A 27787-nucleotide genomic window follows, 5' to 3' on the forward strand; every position below is an offset into this window, starting at 1 on the left:
GGGGTAATTAATAAAATAATACTTATAGAAGTTTTTTTTAAAGAAAGTATAAGAATAATATACTTAAACATGTTAAACAAGTGATTTTCATGTCATTATCCCAGATTCAGTACAGGGTCATCACCTGACATGACCGGTCATCCTATGAACACAGATGTTGGTTAGGATAATTTTAGCATCACAATTAGTCCTAGGATCATAAGTATTATATATATAAAGCTACAATAAAATAAAATCACTTAGTCAAGTTATTTATTTGTACTACTTAAATAGGTGATTATTAAAGAAAGACTACTCTTGCAACATTTCTGGACAAAATGTTACTTGAATAAGTAAAAAAAATCACTCAATTAAGTAATTCCCCTGACTGTATAACCTAAAAACAAACTGACAAGGTCATGGAAAAAAATATATAACAAACAAAAGACAAACAACAGTATATAAAATATAACATAGAAAACTAAAGACTAATCGGCACGAATCCCACCAAAAACCAGAAGGATGAGCAGATCCTTCTCGACATGTGGCACCCATCGTGTTACAACTCTTCTATATTGAGCAAACGGTAATGTGAATATTTCTTTTTGTGTGACAATTCATTGTTGGGTCCTCTTCGTAGTTTGTGTTTAAACTATCTCGATTTCTTTGAGAAATCAGAAACAACTATTTAAATTTTAAAAACTAAACCTTAAAGTGCCAGGTGTAAATTGCAGGATAAAAACAATAAAAGTATATTTTCGGAAATATAAAAGTTATTTGTACTCCCTATGAAACTGGAGAAAAGCTCGGCGAGCCTGGCTTTTTGTTCTGTTTCTAAAGCTCATACAAATAAATTTATATTTTCCGACAATGTACAAATACATTATATATTTTTATGTACTGTGTACATGCATTATTTAAGATTTTTTTTTATTTTTACCTTATATGTTTTATTTTAAATGTTTTTTGTTACAGTGATGAAAGGTGGCAGTTTAATTGACTAGATCTGGCTTCCTACTTTGAGAGTAGATATTTAAGTCCATTGGAGGAAAAATTCATAGATAACATAAACATCGATTTAAAGAAATTTATACAAAGTGGTACAAAGAAAAGGTATGAAAAAAAACCAGTTTGAATGTGCATTCTGAATACTAAATTTTCATCCCCAATATTTTAACATGTTTAAGCTGTAAGTTGTTTCTTGCTTGATAAAAAAAAATTGTTTGATTCTTTTTACCATATGATGAAAACCTTTCCATTTTAATTAGATTATTCCTTACAAATGTTCAATGCACTTCAGAGTAATTCTGTATCCAATATTTGAAGAAATCCTTTATAAGTTTTTGTACAAATTTTAGAATTGACCTCATACTACAATGTATGTAACAAGGTTAACTGTTGTCATGGTAGTATACAAGTTTTCTTATACACTTGACCCTCTTTTTCTTTAGTACTGCTTTACCAATTTTCTTGTAAAAATAAAATTGAGAAACTTTTAAAGTACAGTTAAAAAGGACTTGATATTAGAGTCAGCTGGCATTCAATAAGAAATTAAGGAGATGTGGTATTATTGCCAATGAGACAACTATCCACCAGCCTAAGAGACTGAATGACATGGATTTAAGCAACTGTAGATCACCATATGACCTTTAACAATGAGCAGAACCCATACTGTATAGTAAGCTTAGAAAAGGCTCTGACATGACAAAATGTAAAACAATTCAAAAGAGAAAACCAACATCTTCATTTGTTAACTACCTTATATACACTGTATTGATTTCACCAATTTACGCCTACATTATTTCTGATTGGAATATATATATCCAATGTCCATGCTTGGCTTACAAGGATTTAATCAACTCTGTTTTACTTTCTGTTTTGAAAATATTTATTAGAACCTCAGGTTTTGTCGTAGTGATCCACACCCTAAAAAAAAATGAGTAAACTTATCAAGTTTAACTTTATTTTCAGTGTGTTGATTTTTCCACCATTTAACAGTTTCCACAGGTTTCTAGCCCATAAATGCACAGAGGAATATAAGGAATTGAAAAGTTTTTCCATTGGACAAGGAATACTCAGGAGACTTGTTATTTGTGACCAGAAAGATTTTATCGGGTAAAGAATAATATGTCATACATATTATATGTAGAACTGTTTCACATGGAGAAGTAATGAAAACTATTTTATTTTAAAAAATCCCCAAAACTCAATTTATACAGTATGTAGCTAGATTTAAAAAGAGTAACATGTTCTCTGTTAAGTTCTAAAATGACACTTTTCTTTTAATTTTGCTAACCAAGCTGTGTACTTAGTTCAACAAAACATGAGGTACACAAAACTACACATGCTTGATAATGATTGATTGATTGTTGCTTGGTTAACACCGGTAACAATTTACACATGATGATGTCAAAATAAAATTTGCAATGTCAGTTTATTTTTGAACAAAGCATGGACATCGGTGACCTATAGATGTTAACGTCTATGTCTGTTTTGGGGCTGGTGGATAGTAGAAAAATCAGAGAAATGAAATTCATTAAATTTGATTTAAAAAAAAAAGTAATGATGACCTGTTGTTCTGTCAAATATTTTTGGTAATTCCTGTTACCCTTTTTATGTGTTAGAATAATGGCAATGCATGTTTGTAAAGCCTGAACCCTTATAATTTTGTAAACAAATGTATAAAGAAATAAACATGATTTTTCCACCACTTCAGTCATTGTCAGAAGTCTAACAGTGGCATGCTCACCTTTAGTGCAGGTAGTTACGGCTTTACTTCTATTCTGCCTGACATGTGACATTTAGGAGTACAAGCATCATTGTTCTTTGGTGGATTGTTGTCTCATTAGCTATCATACATGTTGGCGCCTGTTATAGCTGTTATCCTGTTAAACAATATAAGTAGGCGGAGTTAAACCTTGTATATAGGACTTATAGGTAAATTTGATTACAGGTATTTGATAATGTCTAATCAATTTTAAATATAATATATACAAGTTTAACTCCGCCTTTTTATATTGTTTTCAGATGTCAATCTTAATTACAATGCTTGAGCAAACATTAATACAAACAAAGAGTAAGCCAACCAAACCTTTAACTTGCTAGCATTAGGATAACAGCTGTAAAACGTTTAAACCCACTGCATTTGTTTGCACCTGTCCTAAGTCAGGAACCTGTTTCAGTGGTTGTCGTTTGTTGATGTGGTTCTTAAGTGTTTCTTGTTTTTTATTTTTTATATAGATTAGGCCGTTGGTTTTCCTGTTTGAATTGTTTTACACTAGTCATTTTGGGTCCCTTTATAGCTTGCTGTTCGGTGTGAGCCAAGGCTTCGTGTTGAAGGCCGTAATTTGACCTATAATTGTTTACTTTTACACATTGTGACTTGGATGGAGAGTTGTCTAATTGGCACTCATACCACATCTTATTTATATCATCTCCTTATATTTATATATTGTACACACATTTATTTATTGTTAAAGATGACATGTTGACCTCTAGATGTCTTTTGATTTTGTAGTGAATGTTTATTTTTATACCCATGATACCCCTTGCTATATTGTGTCTGGTTCAATATTTTTGAATTTAAGAATACCTGGTATTATTGTTGCACATTATCAAAAATGTATGTTGTGAATAAGGTTGGAATGTCTGTCTGCAAGTCCAATTAAGGTCACTAACGTAGTTTCAAATATACATGTCTGTGCAATGAATGTCTGATTCAGAACTATTGAATTCTATGAAGGATATTATTGATATTTGGTGATTTTGTTGCTCTCACCAGAAGATGTTTCATGAATAATGTTAAAATATCTGAGAAGGTCATTTCTGACTGCTGTATAATTTTTACTGCCTTAAAGACAAAATGTTTTCTTAAATACTTTGTATACTTTAATGAATACAAGGGGCAGGGGAATCATTTTATGTGCTATGCTCACTGAACCTCAAGTTTATCTTCAAAATTACAATACAGAAACATACTTATTGTTTGATAATAGATTTACTTTAAATGAAAAATATGACATGAATTTATTTAAAAGAAATACATTTTGACAGTAGCACATCAAGCAGATAATGATTTTATTACTATTTTTTTCAGTGAATCATCAAACTCTGGTATCTGTATGTCAAACCCCAAACCTTCAGTGGGTAGGGGCAGGGCAAGGGGAAGAGTAAAGCAGGATGGAGATAGTCCAGGAATATCACCAGTAGGTGTAAGACAGTCAGGGATACCAGGTTCTGAACATCATATCAAAAAACCAGATCAACTCCCTTCTGACTTAGCTGCAGATGACCTTGATCAAAACAGAATAAGAAAAAATCAGAGGTACTAAACACAGAATAAATAGTACATTTAAGTTATTATGATACTACTGATTCCTGACTGTGTAAGATGCTCATAGGTAGTCAAGGTCGTTAAACACCCCCTAGTTCTGTATGTTCAGAAATAATTACATGTAATTAGTCCCCTACCGACGAGGTTTGCACTCTGTGTGTCTGTCTGTCTGTCTGTCTGTCCGGCAAATCAGTTTTCCACACTTTTTTCTTCATGCTTGAAGATATTGATTTGATATTTGGTGTATTGTTTTATCATGACAAGTTACAGATCAAGTTTGAATTTTGTTCCGGTCTGATGATTTTGTGCAGAGTTATGGTCCTTGGACTTATAAAATTAACTCAAATAATCAGTTTTCAACACTTTTTTCGCCATGCTTGAAGATATTGATTTGATATTTGTTATATAGTTTACACCATGACAAGTTATAGATCAAGTTAGAATTTTGTTCCAATACAATGAATTTTTAACTGGTAGGGGACTATGTATTGCCATGCAATACTCACAGAATGCTTGTTGTTATTGCGATTTTGGAAGAAACGACAAAAAATGCAAGATTAATTATTGCGGTGTCAGGAAAATCTGCAGATATATGTATCAGATGTTAGAACGTGAGTTTTTATTATTGCGATACTTACCAAGTCACAATATTCGCATTAATAAAAACCTCACAATAATTTCTGAATTAACATTATTATGCTTATATTAAGTAAAAGGTTTTGGTTGAATTCTCTGTCTCATGATATTTAATTTACTTAAAATCATTGACAATATTGAGTATGCTTTTTTCTGTTCTGATTGTTTAACTGATCTAGCAGATTAGCATGTTATAAGAACTACTTTTGTTTGATTTAAGTCAATTGTATGAATATATATTTACTTACAAGACTAGAATACACATTAAATCAATTAAGAATATCAAGTTTTTTATTCAGGCATTACTACAACTCAATTGAATAATAAAAGAAAATGCAATTCATGCTTGCAGGTCAAGAGGTAGGGGGAAAAAGCCAGAAGTTCAACTTTATATTCCAAGAGGAAGGAGATCTCAAGATAGTAGTAATGGCAATTCACAATCACAAGAAAGTCAATGTCTTGAGAGCAATTCTACTGAATGTGACCAATATACAATACCTGAGCTAAAAAAACAACAGGGTGATACTACAGACTCACATAAAAAGACTGATGATATGGAGAAAAACTTGACCAGTTCAGATATCAAACCGGTGCAAACTAAACCAAGAAAAAGTAGAACAGCTCAGGTTTACATGCCTCCAGGGAGGAGGAGGGAGCAAGAGAAGGGTCAGTCATTGAGTCAGAGTTCAGAGGGAGGCTCTGATGGGGATCATTGGGATGTTGACAATACAGATACAACGGTAAGATCTCAGAGCAAGGAAAAATATATCAGGTCCGATGAATTTGGGGAAAGGTCACATGGAATTGATTTGAGTTCTGAAGTGAAATGTTTGGATGTGGACAATTCTACAGTATGTATGTCAGCTCAAAAGATAAAAACATATGAAGAACAAGGAACAGATATTAATCAAGAAAAATCTCCCAGGGAAGATCAGAGAATAGAATTTGATAATTCAGTAACATTCCATTCAAATGATCATCAAAATGTAAAAGAATGTTCCACCATAAATAATGATACACATAATATAGACACTAAAGTAGATAAATGTTGCAAGAATGAGGAGGAACTAGCTAAAGATATCCCTTCATCCAAAAATGAGAACACAACATTAAATGTATGTAAAAATTCTGAACATTTGAACACTGATATTTTGCTCCAACTACAAACAAATGACAATGTACATATATGTGAGAATCTAGATCAATTAGAACAAGGTACGGGAGATGTGAGTACAAAAGTTCATGATAAATTAGATACTGTGTCATCAAATCCTGTAAGGGAACAAATAGGAAGTGGTAATCAATCATGCATGAACAATCTGACAAATATATCAGATTCTATAGAAAACAGTGAACGTCTAAAGCATTCCAACAATCATGACAATTCAGGGAAAGTTATAAATAGTGACCTTTCTGATGATCTCATGACCTCTGATGCTGCAGTGGAACAACATGAACAAAGTGATAATGTAACTGTTAAGGATAAAGGTTATAATAATACAGAAAGAAACACAAAGGATGGTTCAGAAGTCAGTCTTACTGGAGAAATTAACAATACAATCTGTGATGATTCCAAGACACCATTTGATAAAAATGTAAAAACTACTACATCAGATTCTGATAATGACAAATCAGATTTAAACATGGTGAACACAGAAGAGTTACAGCAAAATATGGCTTCGTCAGTACCTTTTACCTCAGATTTGTCTCGTATCAATAACGATTTACCAGATTATACTGAGGATGACACGCTGAAGCTAGGAAACTCTTCATCAACATCACAAAATTCCTCATTAGATTTATCTAAAAACATACATGAAGTTCTTAACATTGAAAATGTGAAATCAGATGACACTATTTTGTCTTCAGGAAGCAACAGAACAGAAGAGTGTATTTCAATGTCACATGATTCAGGTGCTATTACATTAGAGTCACATCCCGTACAATCTGGTGAAGCAACAGACTCACAAGATAAAACAGAACTGGATGCCTGTTTAAAAAAAGAGTCATCAGACCTGAGAAGTGAAAACGATGAAAGCAGTTTACAATCTAATTCAAATGATGAAAGTAATCATTCCAAACATAAAGTGTCTGAATCTGGGGAAAATGAAAATTCTGATTTAGGTTCATATAAGGATTCAGCATGTTCAGTACATACAACAAAAAAGTCAACAGATGTAAAAAGTAATGCATCAGAAAAACCTGTAAAAGGTGAAAACAGCAGCACTAACACAGAAAAAGGAATTAAGAATTCCTCCAAAGTCGTTGTCCGTAATGATAAACTAGCAGCATTTGGATGGGAATTGTACACTGACAAGACAAATGAATCAACTGCAGAAAAAGAAAGGGCAGAAAGTGAAGAAAAGGATAAGAAGAAGTCAGGGAAAAAGAAAACTGGAAAAGGAAAAAATAAATTGAAAAAGAAACAGGACAGTGCTGCTGAGTCAAGGGAGATAAATGAACAAGAATCAGGTTTAAAATTTACACTATTCTATTCAAATAGATATAAGAAGATGTGGTATGAGTGCCAATGAGACAACTCTCCATCCAAGTCACAATTTGTAAAAGTAAATCATTATAGGTCAAAGTATGGCCTTCAACACGGATTCTCTTGGTGGCAATTTTTTTTAAAGAATGCATGTGATTCTGATTGATTTACTCTTATAGATTATCGATGGTTTTTCAAACAAGTGGGTGTTTCTCAGCTACAAACTCATCAAAGGACAACAGCCCTGAGATGAGATGTGGCCGAGAAAAATCCTCTATTTTGAAAGACCATAGATAATCTATTTACTGACGTCGTTGGTGCGTACACTGACAAAGTCATGTGTGCCCTTAGTTTCTAGCGATAATTTTCTATCTCAAGTCAATATGAAAAATTATCACAGAAAAAGATCAAAGGAAAAATACACAAAATAGCAATAAATAAGTTTCTCTCTGTTTATTCATTCAACAAAAGAATTCATGACATGGTCCAATTTATAGACTAACCATAAAAGAAAGCTAAAGTTTGACTTACAAATGTATTTCCAAGTAATTCAGTGACCTGACCTTCATCATGATTGATTTGAAATAAATCATGTTTTATACATACAGTTTACTGTATAAAGCCTTTAAATGTTAAATTAAAGATTTTCAAATCATTTTAAGTTAAGTTTCTGTGCTACAATGTATAAAACTGGAGACGGCAACAATATATTGCAAAAATAAATTTCAGATTTCAGAGAATGGGTTGTTTGTAAAGATCATACATATTGTATGACATTAAGAATAGGTAAATAAGTATGGGATATTTATATAGGACATTTAGAATAGGTAAATAAGTATGGGATATTTATATAGGACATTTAGAATAGGTAAATAATTATGGGATATTTATATAGGACATTTAGAATAGGTAAATAAGTATGGGATATTTATATAGGACATTTAGAATAGGTAAATAAGTATGGGATATTTATATAGGACATTAAGAATCAGTGTTCCAGCTAGGATTTCAAAAGGGCAGGGAGCCAATCATGAAAAGGGCACTTTAGCGCGATGATTGATATTTCAAAAAGGGCATGTCAAACATTGCCTTATGTAAACTGCAGGGGTTTCAGCTAGGAGTTTTGAGGGGGGTTTAGTCACTTTTACGCTACATGAAAATCAAACTTATTTTGGGTAACAGTATTAAAGGGACCAAGGACCGACGTACATCATATAACATGTATATTACTAGCTCAGTCATCCCTAGAAAATTTTTGATGCATGGTGGGTCTAAGGTTAAGTTGCAATGCAGAGCGCAGCAGCATTTTGTAGAATTATGTTTATTTCATTAGTGAAATGAATTGTGCATATGTCAGTTATTAAACTACACATAAATCTGCAAAACAGTCAGGAACAATACCTAACATTTTCTCCAGGGGCCAACCTGGATCCCAAAACTTTTTTCCAAGGGCCCAGTAGAAATTTTACCAGGGTATTTTTACTACAGGTACATACTTATTAATACAGTGTAGTCTTGAATGTTCTTATAAAGGCAATTAAATATGTTTGAAATGCCTAATACATGTAGCTTGTTTCTGATTATGATAGAAATAATAAAGGAATTAATAAACCACATTGAGTTTTTCAGAATTAAAATCCATTTAACCATGTCTTTTCAGACTGGTTAACTTATATTTGTAATATTATATAAAAAAAAATTATATAAAAAAGCCCCCCCCCCCCCCTTTCCATTTTACACTCCCCTAGATGTAGAGTATTAAAGTATTATCAGTTTCACCCCAAGAAAGTATTCATCTTTAATGAAATAATCTTAGCAGTTAATCAAAATGAAATTCTTACTGTCTATAAATAAAAATGAAATGTTACGTATACTGTTTCTTGTTAAAGGGTTTTCCCGCCAAAAAGTACATGGCTTTCAACAAATGTAAACAAAGCTCAATTTGTGATCATGGATTACAGCTTCAATTAATTATACCCCACGCAACGAGTTGCAGAGGGTATAATATTTTTGACCCGTCCGTCTGTCCGTCAGTCCTGTTTCTTGTCATCGCAACTCCTCTCAAACCACACAACAGAATTTCATGAAACCTTTTTAGATAATAAGGACATACTATGTAGTTGTGCATATCGACAGGAAATAACGATTTAATTTTTTTTCTAGGAGTTACGCCCCTTTGAACTTATTTACTTTAATGTACTACTGCAACAGTTTGTCATCTCAACTCCTCTGAAACCACACAACAAAATTTCATGAAACTTTGTAGATAATAAGGACATACTACGTAGATGTGCATTTCGACAGGAAATTACGATTCAATTTTTTTTTCCAGGAGTTACGCCCCTTTGAACTTATTTGCCCAATATACTACTGCAACCTTTTGTCATCGCAACTCCTCTCAAACCACACAATAGAATTTCATGAAACCTTTTCAGATAATAAGGACATACTACGTAGATGTGCATATCGACAGGAAATTACAATTCAATTTTTTTTCTAGGAGTTACGCCCCTTTGAACTTATTTGCTTCAATATACCTCTGCAACAGTTTGTCATCGCAAATCCTCTGAAACCACACAACAGAATTTCATGAAACTTTGTAGATAATAAGGACATACTACGTACATGTGCATATCGACAGGAAATTATGATTCAATTTTTTTTCTAGGAGTTACGCCCCTTTGAACTTATTTACTTTAATGTACTACTGCAACAGTTTGTCATCTCAACTCCTCTGAAACCACACAGCAAAATTTCATGAATCTTTGTAGATAATAAGGACATACTACGTAGATGTGCTTATCGACAGGAAATTACGATTCAATTTTTTTTCCAGGAGTTACGCCCCATTGAACTTATTTGCCCAATATACTACTGCAACCTTTTGTCATCGCAACTCCTCTCAAACCACACAATAGAATTTCATGAAACCTTTTCAGATAATAAGGACATACTACGTAGATGTGCATATCGACAGGAAATTACGATTCAATTTTTATTCTAGGAGTTACGCCCCTTTGAACTTATTTGCTTCAATATACCTCTGCAACAGTTTGTCATCGCAACTCCTCTGAAACCACACAACAGAATTTCATGAAACTTTGTAGATAATAAGGACATACTATGTAGATGTGCATATCGACAGGAAATTATGATTCAATTTTTTTTTCTTATACAATTTTTTTTTCTTACAGTTATTTTATTTCTCCAGTGACAATGTGGGGACGTGGGGTATGTGAGCGTGCTCACTAAGGTTCTTTAATTTAATTTGGATATAGATATTCAATGAAAGGTACAGTCAAACATTGTTTTTACTTTCTTCTGGATTAAAACTAGTTTAAAAGATCAATTTAAAAAAAAATATTTGACATTATAACAACAGACGATCTACGGATAAACGAAACGCAAATTGTCATCTTTTGAGAAATATTGAAATTGAAATGCTGACTGATCGAATTTAATGAGAAAGATTATTACCATGGTCAATTATGAAGTTTAATTAAGGGATTAATGACCCATCCGATGTCGAAGAGCGGATTATCTGTAATCACGATAAGCGGATTATCTGTAATCACAACTTATTACACCTGCTGTAAATGTTAATTAGCTGAGGGTCATAAACTTGTCATTATTATGAAGACAGGTAGAATAATTGTATTTTCATCAAAATATTACGGCAATTAAGGCATGGACTTACGAAAAAGGGCAGCGTTTCTTAAAAAGGGCACAGGGCGTCAGAAAAAGGGCACAGGGCGGCACTCGGGAAAGGGCGGGCGGACCGCCCTGTGAAAACGACCTAGCTGGAACACTGAAGAATAGGTAAATAAGTATGGGATATTTATATAGGACATTAAGAATAGGTAAATAAGTATGGGATATTTATATAGGACATTAAGAATAGGTAAATAAGTATGGGATATTTATATAGGACATTAAGAATAGGTAAATAAGTATGGGATATTTATATAGGACATTAAGAATAGGTAAATAAGTATGGGATATTTATATAGGACATTAAGAATAGGTAAATAAGTATGGGATATTTATATAGGACATTTAGAATAGGTAAATAAGTATGAGATATTTATATAGGACATTTAGAATAGGTAAATAAGTATGGGATATTTATATAGGACATTAAGAATAGGTAAATAAGTATGGGATATTTATATAGGACATTTAGAATAGGTAAATAAGTATGGGATATTTATATAAAACATTTAGAATAGGTAAATACGTATGGGATATTTATATAGGGCATTTATATTAGAATTTGCTTTATTGGTAGATCATGTAGATAGGAACTTGTTTATTCATAACTTCAATGATTAAAGATAAGAAAAGGAAACATTAATCTGTCTTTAATGTATTGAAGGGATAACTGTATAAAATTCCAATGATTAACATATAGGTCAGAGTCCATGGACATTTTTCTCATTATTATGATAAACAATTAAAGTATACTGTGGATTCGTTTATTTTCATGGGTGCCAATTTTGATGAATCCATGATGTATTTTTGTGGATATTTGATTTCGCGATTTTTTTCAATGTCTGCATACAAGCCTTTAGAAAATGCGTAATTCGTTTAACATATAAATTTGTTGTACACCTGTACCCACTTCATCCACACAAATTGGTAACTAAAGAATAATAACGAATCCAAAGTTCATTTGAATCAATAACACAAAGAATATTACTTTTGTTTAAGGTTGAATCTGTCTTTTCAGAAACAGTTGTATCAGAGAAAAAGCCAATTCAGTCTGAAGAGGATGAGTCATGGGATACAATGTTTGATGATGATGGGGAGAGTCTAGATCCTAATACTTTAGAAGAGGTAGGCATCTACTACTCAACGCTCAATCTTTTAATATAAAAATAAAAAGATGTGGTATGATTGCCAATGAGACAACTCTCCACAAGAGACCAAATGACACAGAAATTAACAACTATAGGTCACCGTACGTCCTTCAACAATGAGCAAAGCCCATACCACATAGTCAGCTATAAAAGGCCCCAAAATGACAAATGTAAAACAATTAAAAAAAAACTAACGGCCTAATTTATGTATGAAATAAGGGACAAAAAATAAATATGTTACACAGCAACAAACGACAACCACTGAATTACAGGCTCCTGACTTTAGGACAGGCACATACAGAATGTGACAGGGTTAAACTCGTTTGAAGGTGCCACCCTCCCCCTAACCTGGGACAGTGGTGTAACAGTATGACACAAGAACAAACTATAAAAATCAGTTGAAAAATCTTAACTCATCAGATGGATACAAATAGAAACACATCTATCAAAAAAACAGAGTGGACATGGCAGGGTACTTATACATCCCCACAACAAAAAAAACACTAAGTACAGATCTGAAAGTACTCGCAGTTACTGACAGCCAGTTCAAAGCCAATAACAACTAATAAAAAATTTTTGCATCTAAGACTAAAATATCAATAAGTACACATTCATCAACATCCAATGGATTTACTGTAAAGATGTCATATCTGAAGGTTTTAGAGCATATTTATGTTGATACATACTCCTTTGGAATGGGTTCTGTTCTTAAAATTCAAATTTCATATTATTTACTTTACAAAAAAAGAATACACAGTAAAAAAGATGTGATATACATGTATGTACAGAAATAATATGAGGTTATTTTAAGAAAACATATAGAAATAGAAATAACAGTAAAAGAAGATGAGGAGTACAGCAGTAAGACAAGCAGTCCAACAATACAAATTGCTAAAATAAATCTTAATGTCAACACACTGTCCACAAAAAAAGACAGATGTCTATACATTATGTACAGTAGGAACAGTGAGGAATTTGAGCAGCATTCAAATTTACATAAAATGAAACCAAATTAACAATATTTAGTGCTTTGTATGCTTTATTTTTTTCATCATAAAGAAAATATACAACTTGTTGTATTTCAATTTAATGAGCCCTTCATTTCATGTGAAGCAAGGAGAAAAATTATGTACAATTTTTCAATTTGCTTCTTTCATGGGGTGTTTTCCAGTGAATGAATTAATGTTTAATGATGATGATTTTTTTTTTAATTTAGAACCTTTAAATCTATCAAAAGAAATACTAAGACATACATGTCAGATAATTTTTACATATGACCTTGTCTTTTGGTTAATTGTGTCATTGGGTTGCTGACTCATTGACTTGTACTTCACATCTCATTTTACTCAAATTTAAAAGAGGGAAAAAAGATACCAAGGGGGCAATCAATAATCAAAGTTGAAGAAGACAGAAATAACCATGGTCAAGAGGGAAAACAAACAACTCACAAAATACAAAACAAAAAATCGATAAGATTGAGCAAACAAAACCAATAAAAACAGTGTAGTTCTTGAAGGGTACTTTCTCAACCAGTTGGACATGTTGTGTTTAAAATGACAAGTAAAAATCTGTTGAAGAAAAAGAATCAAGTCAGATTTGAAAGGGATGTCCACCAATCATAGCATTTACATGATTTCTAAAATTACTCCAAGAACAACTAATTTTGAACACAATCAGTTCTTAGTGTGATGATAAGGTTGGTGGATATTTACTATACAAGACAGTATGAGAAACCAAGTCTTACTCTCCCAACAGCTGGCATCCTATCTACAGAGATCAGCTTTGAAGAAAGTACACTCTCCATCCATTTATTAAATTTTAGTAGAAATGAGAACAAATACAGCATACATTTCTGTTCAACAATACAGGATCACCGTTAGTTTATCATGTCTTTCACCTGTACATACTTCCAAAGACCTGTTGTTTATTTTCAGTTAAGTAGTAATGTTGGTAAAGTGAAAGTAAAGAAGCCTGTCATAAACTACCTCAATTATCAACCAAAGGAACCAGAATTAGATTATGAAGGTAAAGCCAATGTTAATATTTGTCTTTACTATTGAAATGGTTTTGAATTATCATCCTCTGATAGAAAAAAGGAGAAATTTGTAATCTTACAGTATTTATTTTAATAATATTCCATATTAAAAGATGAGCAAAATTATGTGAATAATTTGGTTTATCACATTCATTGAAAGAACAATAAGTTTGTTTGTTTGTTTGCTAAGAGGACCATACAATTAGAATTTTCTTTGTGTACTAACTATTGAAAGAGTAACAATAGTTTTTACTAGCCAATCAAACCATTGGATGGGTAACAATAATATGACTGAAAAACCTGTTTAACCAGTGTCTATATATTTACAATAGATAATAAAGAAATGCAGGTTCACCTTAAAACACGTAAACTTAAGTTTTATGTACAAAGTACACACCCAAGTAGTTCACTTTAAAAATTGGAGATATTGTCTCCCTTTGTTGAATCTTGTTTGTATATTCCTTGTCACTATAACTATTGTTCTGTTATTTTTAAATCGTATAGAGAGTAATTAGTTTTCAGAAGACTTTCCTCATATGTAATGATTAAAAAACATTGAATTAATATAGTTTATTTATAATTGTAAAATAGGTAATTGCTGTAAAGTTTACATTCAGTTTTGATTGACAAATTATCAATTGTTTGTTGTCCTCCATCTTAGTACATTTTGTATCCATGTAAGGCATGTTTTTCTTGGTTATATTTCAGGTATGAATCATGTGATAGAGATATATGACTTCTCATCGGAAATGAAAACCGAAGATCTCCTCTCAGCTTTTAGCATGTTCAAGTAAGTTGTGTTTTCAAAAGAGTAAAGCTTATGTGTCTTGAGCAAAAAATATAACTTAATGGAATAAAATTTAACATTGTTAAACAAATATTTTTTCCTACTGTAAAGACAGTCTAAGAACTAAACATTATATTAGTCTATTTCCTCTTTATTCTAGTTTGTCTGATCTTTAAATGATATCGGGGTTTGAAATTAGCGGTCGTCCATTCGCCATTTGCTAGTGCTTTTTGATGTGGCCTCATAAATATGTAATCTCGTTAGCCCAAATGGTGAGTGCACTTGAAAACTATTATTATAAAAATCGCATGATATTGAGTGTAGTTCATCAAAACTCATATGTTTACATAACTGGGATCTGCTCAAATGAACAATAATCAGCTGAAAACAAGCTTAAAAACGGTAATGTTTTTTCAAAGCCTGGGATCCTAGCTCACTTTTCGACTGACGCAAAGCTGAGGTAACGCCAGGAAAGGTTGGTTCCCTCCATAAAATATTCAGTATGCCTTTCGTAATATACAAATAAGGACCAGGTACCCGTCTAGAGCCAGGATCACCTGATCACAGGCTTTGTTTTCACAACTTTATTTCATTTACTCGTGTGTGTCAAACTCTTATGGCTGTTCTGTTTTGCAGGCATGTTATGGTTTCAAACTTCGATGTAGAAATGTTTTGGTCTGATACATGACCACTGAGGTTATATTCTTTTCAGATTTATCTTAACATTCCTTTCCGAATCACTTGTCAAACATAGTTTCTTTTTGTAAATTTTCCTTCGTTCGCCATTGAAATAAATACAAATCACATATCTGATACGTAGCAACTGTGAATGAAATCTTTTTCTAATGATAATAACTACAGATGCACTAATGACACAGCTGACAGAAGAATAATGATTACAAAAGTGAAAAATACACATTCCACACCCATAAAGAGACATTTGGTTGGATCCCCTTAATTAAATGTATATATTTCAATGCAAATGCATTGTTTCAATTTATTGATTTAAGTTGCTTAAATTTGTAAAATTTAAATATCTCTTATATAATTCAATTCAATTCAAATCTTTATTGTCATTACACTACATTTCATTGCATGTGATACAACATAACAAAATGAAAACAGACCATATCAACAAGATCACGTTATCAAAGTAAATAGTTCAAGAGTCCTCAGTTCTATAGACTGTTTTGAAAAGGAAACTTAGGTGTCCTAATATTTGTATGGAGAATCATAATTTCCATAAATTTTGTGGACTATTAAGATTTACTGTGGACCCTAAGATATATTTTACTAGGTACCCACATGGCTCCTTGAAAACTAAGTAAAGTTCAAACCCTGGATATTATTGATGAAATGAATCCTTTATTGTTTGGCTTTATGTAAATTGTAACTTAAATGGGATATATTATTTCCAAAATACCTTTATAACTGCAAATGTATAAATAGAATTCTTTTATCCATTCATGAAAAGTAGTTTTATGTAAATTGTAACTTAAATGGGATATATCATTTCCAAAATACTTTTATAGCTGCAAATGTATAAATAGAATTCTTTTATCCATTCATGAAAAGTTGTTTATTCATCTGTCTGTTTTATCTTTTTCAGATCAAAAGGATTTGATATTAAATGGGTAGATGATACTCATGCTTTAGGAGTGTTTTCCAGTGTTATAGCAGGTAAACAAAAACTATTTTATCTGAAATATTGATGCATTTCATGATGACTTAAATGGGATAATTCTGCAGTTTTATTTCTTTTCATAACCAAAAACAAGAATGCACTTTTCTTCAATTTATCTATGAATAAAGAGAAATTCCGGTATATGCCCATGAGACACCAACCAAGAAACACTTAAACTTAAAGACATCTAGAGTTCAAAATTTTGTTTGAACAAGACCTTAGGGAGAAAATCCAGACATATGTTTTTGTGTAAAAAAATCTTAAATTGATCAGGCATTATTATACATAATAAATTGTGCAAACTTTTATGAAATATATATATTAAGACAAGGAGCGCACGTTTAAGAATTCAAAAGTATGAAAATATAGCTTAAGCTAAAGAAAGGAAATGTATTTGTTATGGATTTGTTTTCCGATTTTACAGCAAATGAAGCATTACAGTTTACACATCCTTTACTAAAAGTGGGACCTTTATCTCAAGCCTGCAGAGAATCTAAAGTTAAAGCAAAGAGAGCTGTTGGTATGTAATGCATGAAATCACACTTTGTGTATAGAATCTTAACTTTAAGCTAAGGGAGCTGTTGGTATGTACTGCATGAAACCACACTTTGTGCCAAGAGTCTAAACTTAAAGCTTAGACAGCTGTCAGTATGTAATGCATGAAACCACACTTTGTATATAGAATCTTAACTTAAAGCTAAGGAAGCTGTTGGTATGTACTGCATGAAACCACACTTTGTGCCAAGAGTCTAAACTTAAAGCTTAGACAGCTGTTGGTATGTAATGCATGAAACCACACTTTGTGCCAAGAGTCTAAACTTAAAGCTTAGACAGCTGTTGGTATGTAATGCATGAAACCACACTTTGTGCCAAGAGTCTAGACTTAAAGCTAAGAGAGCTGTTGGTATGTAATGCATGAAACCACACTTTGTGCCAAGAGTCTAAACTTAAAGCTTAGACAGCTGTTGGTATGTAATGCATGAAACCACACTTTGTGCCAAGAGTCTAGACTTAAAGCTAAGAGAGCTGTTGGTATGTAATGCATGAAACCACACTTTGTGCCAAGAGTCTAAACTTAAAGCTTAGACAGCTGTTGGTATGTAATGCATGAAACCACACTGTGCCAAGAGTCTAGACTTAAAGCTAAGAGAGCTGTTGGTATGTAATGCATGAAACCACACTTTGTGCCAAAAGTCTAAACTTAAAGCTTAGACAGCTGTTGGTATGTAATGCATGAAACCACACTTTGTGAAAATCTTTCCATTTATTATCTGAGGCCAGCAATTAAAGAAAAGGAATGATGTGAAAACCATTTAGCTGTGGGAAATATTATGTGGCTATTCAATAGATAGAGAATATCATATTATGTGGCTATTCAATAGATAGAGAATATCATATTAGCACCATTGCTATTAATTGTATTACACATACAATTTACTTGTATTTGTTACTATAAAGTATATAATGATATATCATATGGCACTTGTGCAAGTAAAGCTTCAAATTAGTGATGTCATCAGTGACAAATATATGTTTTAAACAATTTTTCAAGCTTTACTTTCAATAAAAGGGTTATTTAATGAATTGGTGAATGTTATACATTTTGTACATCTTATAAGATTTATTGCACTAGAAAGCAGGTGCAATATAGACATCTACCTGAGACAATATTTACTAATACTCATGTAATAAGTATATTCTTGACATTGTATTCACCAGCAGACATTGTTAATAAAAGGAGACTTTAGTTATATCCTGAAGATCTTTTCCATCAGTGAATATTTATTACTGACACTACATTTATTTTAGTCATATATATTTAGTTCTCTTATAATTTAAACCGTATGATCAGATTTGTAATACTTGTGTTTCCTTGTTTGTCCTTAATTAAAACACATTTTTTACAGAATTTTTGCAACCCTACAAGGAGAGACCAGAGACTACAGCTGTAGTAGCCAGGAGAATGTTAACTGGAGCACTTGGCTTAAAGACTAAAGTATCTAAAGAACAGAGAGATAAGGAGACGGAAGAGAAAAGAAAATTAAAACAAGCTAAAGGTATTAAGTCTACATCAGATTAATGATGAAGAGACAAGACATAGGTTTTTCTTCTCCGTCATGGATTGCATCATTAATAGCTTATGTTGAGATTCTGATTAGTAGGAATAATATATGTGAGTAATGTGTCAATGAGACAGCAACCAAACATAAACACCAAAGACATCTAGATTTCAGGGCTTCCAAAAATATTTGAGCTAGTCGGACACTTTTTGTCTTATCCCGATTTTAATCCCTTCAGACTTAGTAACAAAATTCAATCATGGTAATCAGTTGAGCATCATATAAACAATGATTGACATAATTTATTTATTAATTGTAAATGGCATGAACTGTGAGTACATACCAGTGCTTTGTGTTTGTTGTTTTTGTCTCGCCTGTGACAAAAGCCCTGTAAGTTGAGACATAGGTATTGCTTTTACAATGTCGTCCACAATTGTTTTCTGCTAAAGTTAGTTTGGTGACTTTTTCTAGGCCCTGCCCCCTAGGTCATGGTCCCGCGAATTTCAATTTATAAGCAATTTTCAATGTTAAGTATTCTGCTTAAGTTAGTTTGATAGGAACTACTTGTGATAGATCAATGATATTTTCTATAAAGTTGCATAACTATCAATACATCTCATTTGAGGATCATTTTGACATGCTGGCCTCTATGTCATGGTCCAGCAACTTTGAGTTAATTAGCAATATTGCTGTCCATCAGTTGGTCTTTTTCTGTATTTTCTGCCAACAGGCCAGACATATCTCTGTGTCAACAGTTTATTATGTTAATTTTTGTTGAGCTTCGTAACGATCTATTTAGTAAAGCCATTTGCAACTGATTTTTACAGTTTGTTCTTATGTTGTTCTGTTACACCACTATCCCAGGTCAGGGAGATGTTGAACTCTAAAAAGATGTTAAACCCCGCCACATTCCTTATGTGTGCCTGTCCCCAAGTCAGGAGCCGTTATTCAGTTGTCCTTGTTTCATATTTGTTTTTCATAAATTGTATTGTTATAAATTAGCTCTTTCATGTTCTCCTTTGAATGGTTTCACTTTTTTATACGCCCGTCAAATTTTTGACGGGACGTATTATGGTATACAAATGTCCGGCGTCCGTCCGTCTGTCTGTCCGGCGTAAACATGTCGCACCGTAACTTGAGAATGACTTATTCAAATTTCATGAAACTTAACATAGTTGTTTCTTATGATGGTCAAACGATCTGTATACTTTTGGTGAAAATAAGATTAAAACTTTGTGAGTTACGGGACTTAGTAACTAAAACAGGAGTGTGTTTTTTTTCACATGTTGCGCCGTAGCTCAAAAACAATTTATGATTATTGCTTAAAACTTTACACACTTCTTAGTTATATTAATCTTAAGATCTGTATACTTTTTGGTGATGATTCAAAATTTTATTTTAGAGATATTGAGTATTTTGTTAAAAAAGGGGGAGGGGTTTTTCACATGTCGCGCCGTATCTCAAAAATGATTTATGATTATTGCTTAAAATTTTACACACTTCTTAGTTATATTAATCTAAAGATCTGTATACTTTTTGGTTTTGATTCAAAATTTTATTTTAGAGATATTGAGTTTTTTGTAAAAAAAAGGGGGGTTTTCGCATGTCACGCTGTATGTCAGAAACTATTAATGCTTATTGCATAAAAATTCACACACAAGACGACGGGCGTATCATGTGCTTATGGTGCAGCTGTTTATTCCTTTATAGCTGCCTATGCGGTATGAGTTTTCTCTCATTGTTGAATTTTAGAAAAATTATCAGTTTGATATGCAATATATTGATAATGCTTAGGTGTGTCCCTTAAAAATCATTTTGTTTCAGAATACTTGAGAAAAGAATTACACATATGTTATTTGGATTGAAAAATAAGAGACTTATTGTTTGAAGTATGTAATAGACCCCAATGGTCTATAGTGTTCTATCTAGAAACTTAGGGCTGAGGGGCACAGACCCATAAAAAGGGCGTTTGCACAGCTATCATTTTTAATACCAGATTTTTATTTTACTGTGACAAATATAAATAACTCTTTAACTTGGGAGGTTTCCTATGCCTTATCCAAAAAAATTCTTTTCACATGCTCTTTTGCTTTTTTTCAAGGCTTAATTATAGTTCAGGTACAGTGAGATGTATATATGTCTAGGATATCAAATCATCTAGTATTCTATTTAGCTATATTGGGGTGTCTTATCATTCTATACAACAACTTTAAACTATACTGTATAGAAATTTGTCATCCATGGACTTCTCCCATCTGGCTGTAAAACCCAAGCTAAAGAGAGGCATCTTTTTAGCTGTTCAGGTTGCATTACTATGTATCCAAGTCTGGTTGGAATTTGGACATTAAATCTGATGCCTTTTGTAAGGATAGTGCCACATTCTCACATTCTCAAGAACCCTTGTAATAAATCTTTGAGAAGTTCTTAGTTGGCAGGTTGCGTAGCAAAATTTTCGTCCCTTTTGAACATACACTCATTTTCCAGTGGTCAAGGATTTAAGTCCATGTTATGGTATGGGAAACTTCAAAAATCCCCCATTTTGTCCTTGTTTTGTTGAATTCTTTCAAGCTGTTTCAAGGAGTTGTGGATGAATAAACTGATATAAGCAGAAATAGCTTAGTCCTTGTTTTGGTATCTGAACCCTAAAAATCACACTGATTAAAAACTAAGATACCAGGTGCTTATAACTTCATGTCCTGTCGCACTCTGCTTCCTCCACCAATATAAACTGACCTCCACGAAATAGCACAATGGTGTTGACAGTGGCATTAAACACCAATCAATCAATCAATCATGTCCTGTCGACAGAATAATCTGATAAAGTTTGGTTGAGTTCTGTCAAGCTATTTCAAGGAGTTGTAGATGAACAAAGTGTGATGCAGCAGACGACAATACACAAGACATCAGAAGTGATGGGTTTCTCCAGCTGGATGCTGTCAGTCAACCCAATGATTTTACAATGAAATCAACATTTTACCTCCCATTGCCATAGGTAATGAGGTCAAACCCAATCTGGGTCAAGCATGTAGATTTAGGAGGTGGAACAAAAACTTATCAGTTTGGAGTCAGAATAATATGTCATGGTAGGGAGATATGTCAGCCAACTTACCTTGTCAGCTAGCATATTTAAAATCCAATGCAATGTTTAAGTCAAGAACTAAAAAGGGTATATTCATATTGCAGTAAAATGTTGTCCCTCTTACTGTGCATTGAATGTTTGCCACATATCCCACATCAATCAATTTAGTCAACCAAATGACAAATTATTTACATATAGTTTTATTATTTTACAGATAAGAAGAAGAAGGAACGTAAACAGAAAGATGATATATGGGAAGGAAATGTTACCTCAGAATGAAACACTTGACCTTATTGACCATCTTTGAATTTATATTTTTTTTAAATGTTTAATGGACCAACTTTTGTCAATTGTTTTAATTTAGGCAGTCAAGAATTGGTTCAATTCATGCCAGGTGTAAGTCCTTCTTCTGTCAGTTATTGGAGCAATAAATGAAAAAAGGAATGTTACACAGATTTTACAACTGTTTGAAGGAGACAGGATTAAAAGACCAAGAAATTGTAAATATATAAGACTGTGTTATTAAAAGTATTTGTTAATATGTGTTTTTTTTATCAAAATACAAAAAAAATAGGAAGAAGAAATGGTGTGTTTCTTTGTATGTTTAGGTCTGTGATTGAATTTCCAGACATTGTTTGTAATAAAATTGTGTACATTTTGAATTTGGACTTTTATAGCTATTAAAGTTGAATTTTAATAAATTTATGGGACATGTTATTTAACTCATGAAATGATACAAGATGCACAAAGAGAAATTATGTAGTATTTAAAGAAAATCTACTGTTTTAATATATATCTTTTAAAGCATTTTAATTCATTTTACTGTGATCAAATTGTAAAATATTTTTTCTATGCTTATTCATGGATAACTTGTGGATATTAAATATTTGTCAAGCAAGTATGAGAGTCAGCATAGAGTATATTTTTTTATTTCAATTTCATAATTATTTATAAATGTGTTTAGTTGTCTTAAATATGTCAAATAATTTTGTTCATAAATTACATATTCTAATTATTCATGAATATTGAAATACTTTGATATATCTACTGTTCATCATGTGCATTCACATAACTGGTGACTTTGTGGGGGCCAATAGAAAAGTACATTTTTTTAAGATAAAGTTAAAAAAAGGTTGTTTACTTTGGTAACCAGGCATTTGATCAAATGTTTAGATTTAATTGATTTTAATGAATTGTCCATAGTTCCTTAATATCAAAAGTTTTTAACTTTGCTGCACTTCTCTTGTCAGATTATGTTGTTATTTTCCATGAACTTCTCTTTATAGAGAATCAAAAAAAATAGTTTTCACAACATTTTCAGCCAGTCAAAAAGTAGATGAAATATTGAACTTACAGAATTTGTGTGCATAGCTATTTTATGAATTTATTTAACACTAAACTATATCTTACTATTCTACCCCATGCTTATGTTTAGAAGAATTAGATGATACATTAGACCAAGATGTTTTTGTTTTAGACTATTGACCTTTGCTTTTAACCAGATTTTGTTCAAATTTTGTATGAACTTTCGATTAATAGCACATTGCTGAGAATGTTCTTAATATTTATAAATCAAACTAGAATGGAGATAATTTTCTGGTTTTAACCTGAATTCCTACTGTTCAATGATTAATAGGACCACATTTACGTAACTCATTTTAGTGTTGAATGAGTCACATTATTTGTCAATTTGCAAGTTTTAACATAGTTTACATATTATAAGTAATTAAATTATATAATGATCTATTGAGTTAAAGGATTCTTTTATCAGAATGTGAAAATTTTTTGACTTTTTTATGAAATAGTAGCAGTTGATTATCAGTTACATGTATCTTATTTTATTTATGAATTTACATCAGTTGATAATTAGATGCATGTTTTTAATATAACCAGTGCATTGACCTCATGACTGTCATATTATATATACTAAAACCTTGGGTTATTTGCAAAACTGGAAATTTTTGTGAAACTACATTGTTATTTTATTAAAGCATTATTTTTATAATGTACATGCAGTCTTATGATATGTTACAGAGTTTTAAAGTTCCATACTTAATGTCACTTATTTTCCTGGAGAACATATACAAACACAAACGTGCATTTAACATTACATCTATAAACCTTTTATAATTTTTTTTTGGCTTGAAGGAAATTACAACAATGGTTATATGACTATTATAACTGTCAGTGAACAAAATATCTACTTACATTATGAATTATAACACCAATTAATTTTGAAAACCTAGATCTTGTTATACTCAAAAATTCTGCTGTATATTTAATTATTTTTATTCATTTGACCAAACATTAAAGAATGCATTTTCTTGCAAAGACTAAATTTCCTGAAAAATCTTAAATCATACTGAAAAGATATTCCACAGCAATGAAATATAGTAACTTTAATGCATAAAAAATTACTAGCTTTGACATATTTCAAAATCTTTAAAACTATTTTTCAAATATTTTACATAGGATTTTTTTTCATTGTTGGTCAAACATATTGGGGTTTTGATATTCAGTATCACTTTGCATCATACAAAAAAGTGCCAGAAAAAATATTTATCAAGTTTTGAACTATTCTGTATAATTTAAAATCAAATCAGTCATTACATTTTTGGGATAGAACAGTACGTCAGTAAAATACAACAAAGAATCAAGTACTATGTAATTTTTGATATCCTCAATCCAAAGGCAGGGATAACCGTTGGTTTACAGTACATTTGTCTGTCCATTACACATGACCGACAACACTCAGCAACTTTAAGTCATAGCTTCTTGACATATGACACCAAGCTTCATCTTCTTATGCCATACTGTTTGTTTTCATTTGCATTACTGACCAATTTCCTGTTTACTGAATACTTATAGCGGAGGCATCATTAGTAAGGAATAGGTCACAGTACATCTTGTTTTTTATCATAGTTTTACAAGATATTTACATGTACTTACTATGTGTACAATTGCCAATATGTAATAATGTATCTTATAATCAATGCCAAAAAAGTGCTTGTAATATTGTTTTTATTCGTTTTAATGTAGTTATGTCAAAATAATAAATTTAAACAAATGCTCTCATCCTGCCTATTTATTTGATAGCAATTAAGGTATAGTAGAAAAACAAAGGATATGGGGTATCCATCCATGACACAAAATCAGTACATGCACAGCAAAATACACACAAAAAGCAAAGGAACAGTGCTTTTATTGCTGTTCTTATTCATAAATTGTCACAGTGAGGCCTTCAACACAGAGCAAATAGTGACTATTTTTCTTTAAGTGGAAAATTATATGATCATATTAACATTCAGCTAAGCCATCTTTTGACAGTGAATTGATCATTTGAAGTTTTAATAGTGGATTTATGGAGGGTTCATAATTCATGTTCTTTTTTCTTCTAATTTATTAAGTTATTGATGACTTGTTATTGACATTTTATAACTTTAGCTGATGTGGAGTATCAAAAGATAGGTAAAAGTTATAAATTTGTTGATAAAAACAAGTACATAATTATTTACCAATCTCTTTATTTTATTTTTACAGTCGTATTGTTTGGTAAAAGGCCACCACCCTATTTATAGTCTGATTAGGTCTGTCAGGGGAACCTTGCATAATTTTTGGATTACATACTACTAAATTACCCGGGGAACCACGAATTCCAGTGTACAACGAACTACAGATTTTCTATCAGAATGTATGCAGACTTTGGCCAAACCATGAAATCAAATATCCATGAAAATGCAAGTTTTCCTCAATCCATGAAAATTGGTACCCACGAAAATAAATGAATCCATAGTATACAGCATTTATAGATAAAAGATACATTCAGTAGAAATGACAAAAATTTTACACCAACACCAAATTCTTAAGAAAAAAACATAAGAAAGCACCAAAATATGCTTCATTTTGGGAAGGCACATTAACTTCTTTTATTAGAGTCATTTTTTTGTTTAAATATGTCTTACAGTGGAAGAAAATTGAAGTTCAATTCAAACCAGTTAGGACTATTTATGTATATATCAGTATAAAGAACTCAAAACCATACCAAAATAAAAATAATGCTATACAGTACCAAATAAAAGAATGCACAATGTCTCTTAAAGCAGTCTCAACTTACTTTAAAATAAGATTTAAATTATACAAATATTCAATGAACAAGAAGATAGACTTGCCATGTGAAAATATTGTTTAATTGAGCAATAAAAAGGTTTTGAATGTACAAAAACAAACATTACATAACTAGGATTGAACATGAATTCCCTTTAATGAATGTTTTACAAACATAAATGTTAAAAGTATTAGTTTGTAAATTGAACCTTAATCCTGAAAATTACTGTGAAGTACAAGTGTGCCTATTTCATGATAGTGCGACCACAACATTAACAGGTGAAACAAGTCATAAAATGAGAAATTAAATGTTGAAACTGTACAGAGGATATCTGAATAAGTGTTTTTGAATTTTCTGTTCTGAATGATCATGAACTTCGTTATTGATTTTGCCTTTAAACGTGGTTATAGAAAATCTATTTCACAGATGACAACGGATATGTTCCAATTGTAACTACAATCCAAATTCAGACCTGTATCAAGTGCGAATATTTTGTCCATTTTTGCCCCAACTGTTCAGGGTTGAACCTTTGCTGTCGTATCCACCTGCGCTCGGCGAAGCAATTTATTACTATTATGAGCAATAAGATTGGTGCCACATGTGGAGCAGGATCTGCTTACCCTTCCGGGGCACCTGAGATCACCCCTAGTTTTTGGTGGGGTTCTTGTTGCTCAGTTTTCTATGTTGTGTTGTGTGTACTGTTCATTGTCTATTTTTGTTTTTTTTTAGCCATGGTGTTGTCAGTTTATTTTTGAATGTCCCTTTGGTATCATTGGCCTCTCTTTCAAGTGTCATTTTCATTTTCTTGCCTACACAATAATAAGCCTGGTATATTTGACAGTTTATTGAAAGATACAAATAAGCCCCAAAAAAATAAAACTCAGAAAAACAGTAGCTGGAAGAGCAATCATAAATTCAGCTGCTCAAAATAAAAGATTTCACCTCGTGTAAAATTCTCTGTTATTTCAAGACTAAGAACAGTAAGACTGCTATATTACACCACACAAGAAAGAATGAAAGGAAAATAAAAAATCTCGAAACAACTGTTGCTAAAGTTTCACACACACTGAGGAAAATGACTGAAGAAACTTTTTTAAGGCTTTACATTGGAACAAATCTGTGTTAACAAAATTAGAACATCTGAACAAGAACGAATTGATCATGTGTTAGATTACATACAAGTTGGTCTGTGCCAGCTTCAGGTTGCAGTATGCACATATAATACTTAAAAGATAATTTAAAAGCTTGTGAAGTCGAATCTCTTATTCTGGTTGTTAAAATACACAATATGAACAGGCTAAATATTGTAAGCATAAAGTTCTAGTCATCCCTTTGAAAGGTATAAGAACGCCATCATGATTTAGTTGACTTGTGGAATATCTATATCATATGACCACGGATATGTTCCACTTGCATTCCCATTTTCTCAATTATGACGTTACCAACGTTTAACTTATAATGAGTAAAACGACGCGTGCCACTAGAGTAGGAACTTTTAATTCACCCGCGGTTTAGGTGGTGTTCGTGTTGCACAAGCTATAATTTTTGTGTAGTGTTTTGTTATTGCTGTTTATCTTTTTGTTGTTTTAATTTTGGCTATGTTGTTGTCTGTTTTTATTGGACATGTATGATTTGTTATTGCCCAGTTGGTACGTACCGTCTCTGTCATTATAATTCTAGTGGTTGTTCAATTTAGTATAGGAAAGACCTTACATTAAAAGACATTCCTAAATACTATAAAA

The 27787-nt window shown here is 31.9% G+C and overlaps 1 protein-coding gene across 1 annotated transcript in view; it reads left to right on the forward strand.

Annotated features, from left to right (window-relative positions):
• Nucleotides 1-25015, forward strand: part of LOC127733944 (coiled-coil domain-containing protein R3HCC1L-like) — a 28164-nt gene extending 3149 nt beyond the window's left edge. The window contains exons 2-12 of the mRNA XM_052243427.1: nt 955-1092; nt 1951-2094; nt 4076-4303; nt 5301-7420; nt 12166-12272; nt 14230-14320; nt 15039-15120; nt 16727-16797; nt 17226-17321; nt 18709-18858; nt 22155-25015. Of these exons, the coding sequence (XP_052099387.1) occupies nt 4101-4303; nt 5301-7420; nt 12166-12272; nt 14230-14320; nt 15039-15120; nt 16727-16797; nt 17226-17321; nt 18709-18858; nt 22155-22219 (2985 nt within the window). The 5' untranslated portion in view covers nt 955-1092; nt 1951-2094; nt 4076-4100 and the 3' untranslated portion in view covers nt 22220-25015. The remainder of the gene's footprint in view (nt 1-954; nt 1093-1950; nt 2095-4075; nt 4304-5300; nt 7421-12165; nt 12273-14229; nt 14321-15038; nt 15121-16726; nt 16798-17225; nt 17322-18708; nt 18859-22154) is intronic.
• The last annotated feature ends 2772 nt before the right edge of the window (nt 25016-27787 follow it).

Source organism: Mytilus californianus, unplaced genomic scaffold (genome assembly GCF_021869535.1).
Source record: "Mytilus californianus isolate M0D057914Y unplaced genomic scaffold, xbMytCali1.0.p SCAF_3, whole genome shotgun sequence".
NCBI lineage: Eukaryota > Metazoa > Mollusca > Bivalvia > Mytilida > Mytilidae > Mytilus > Mytilus californianus.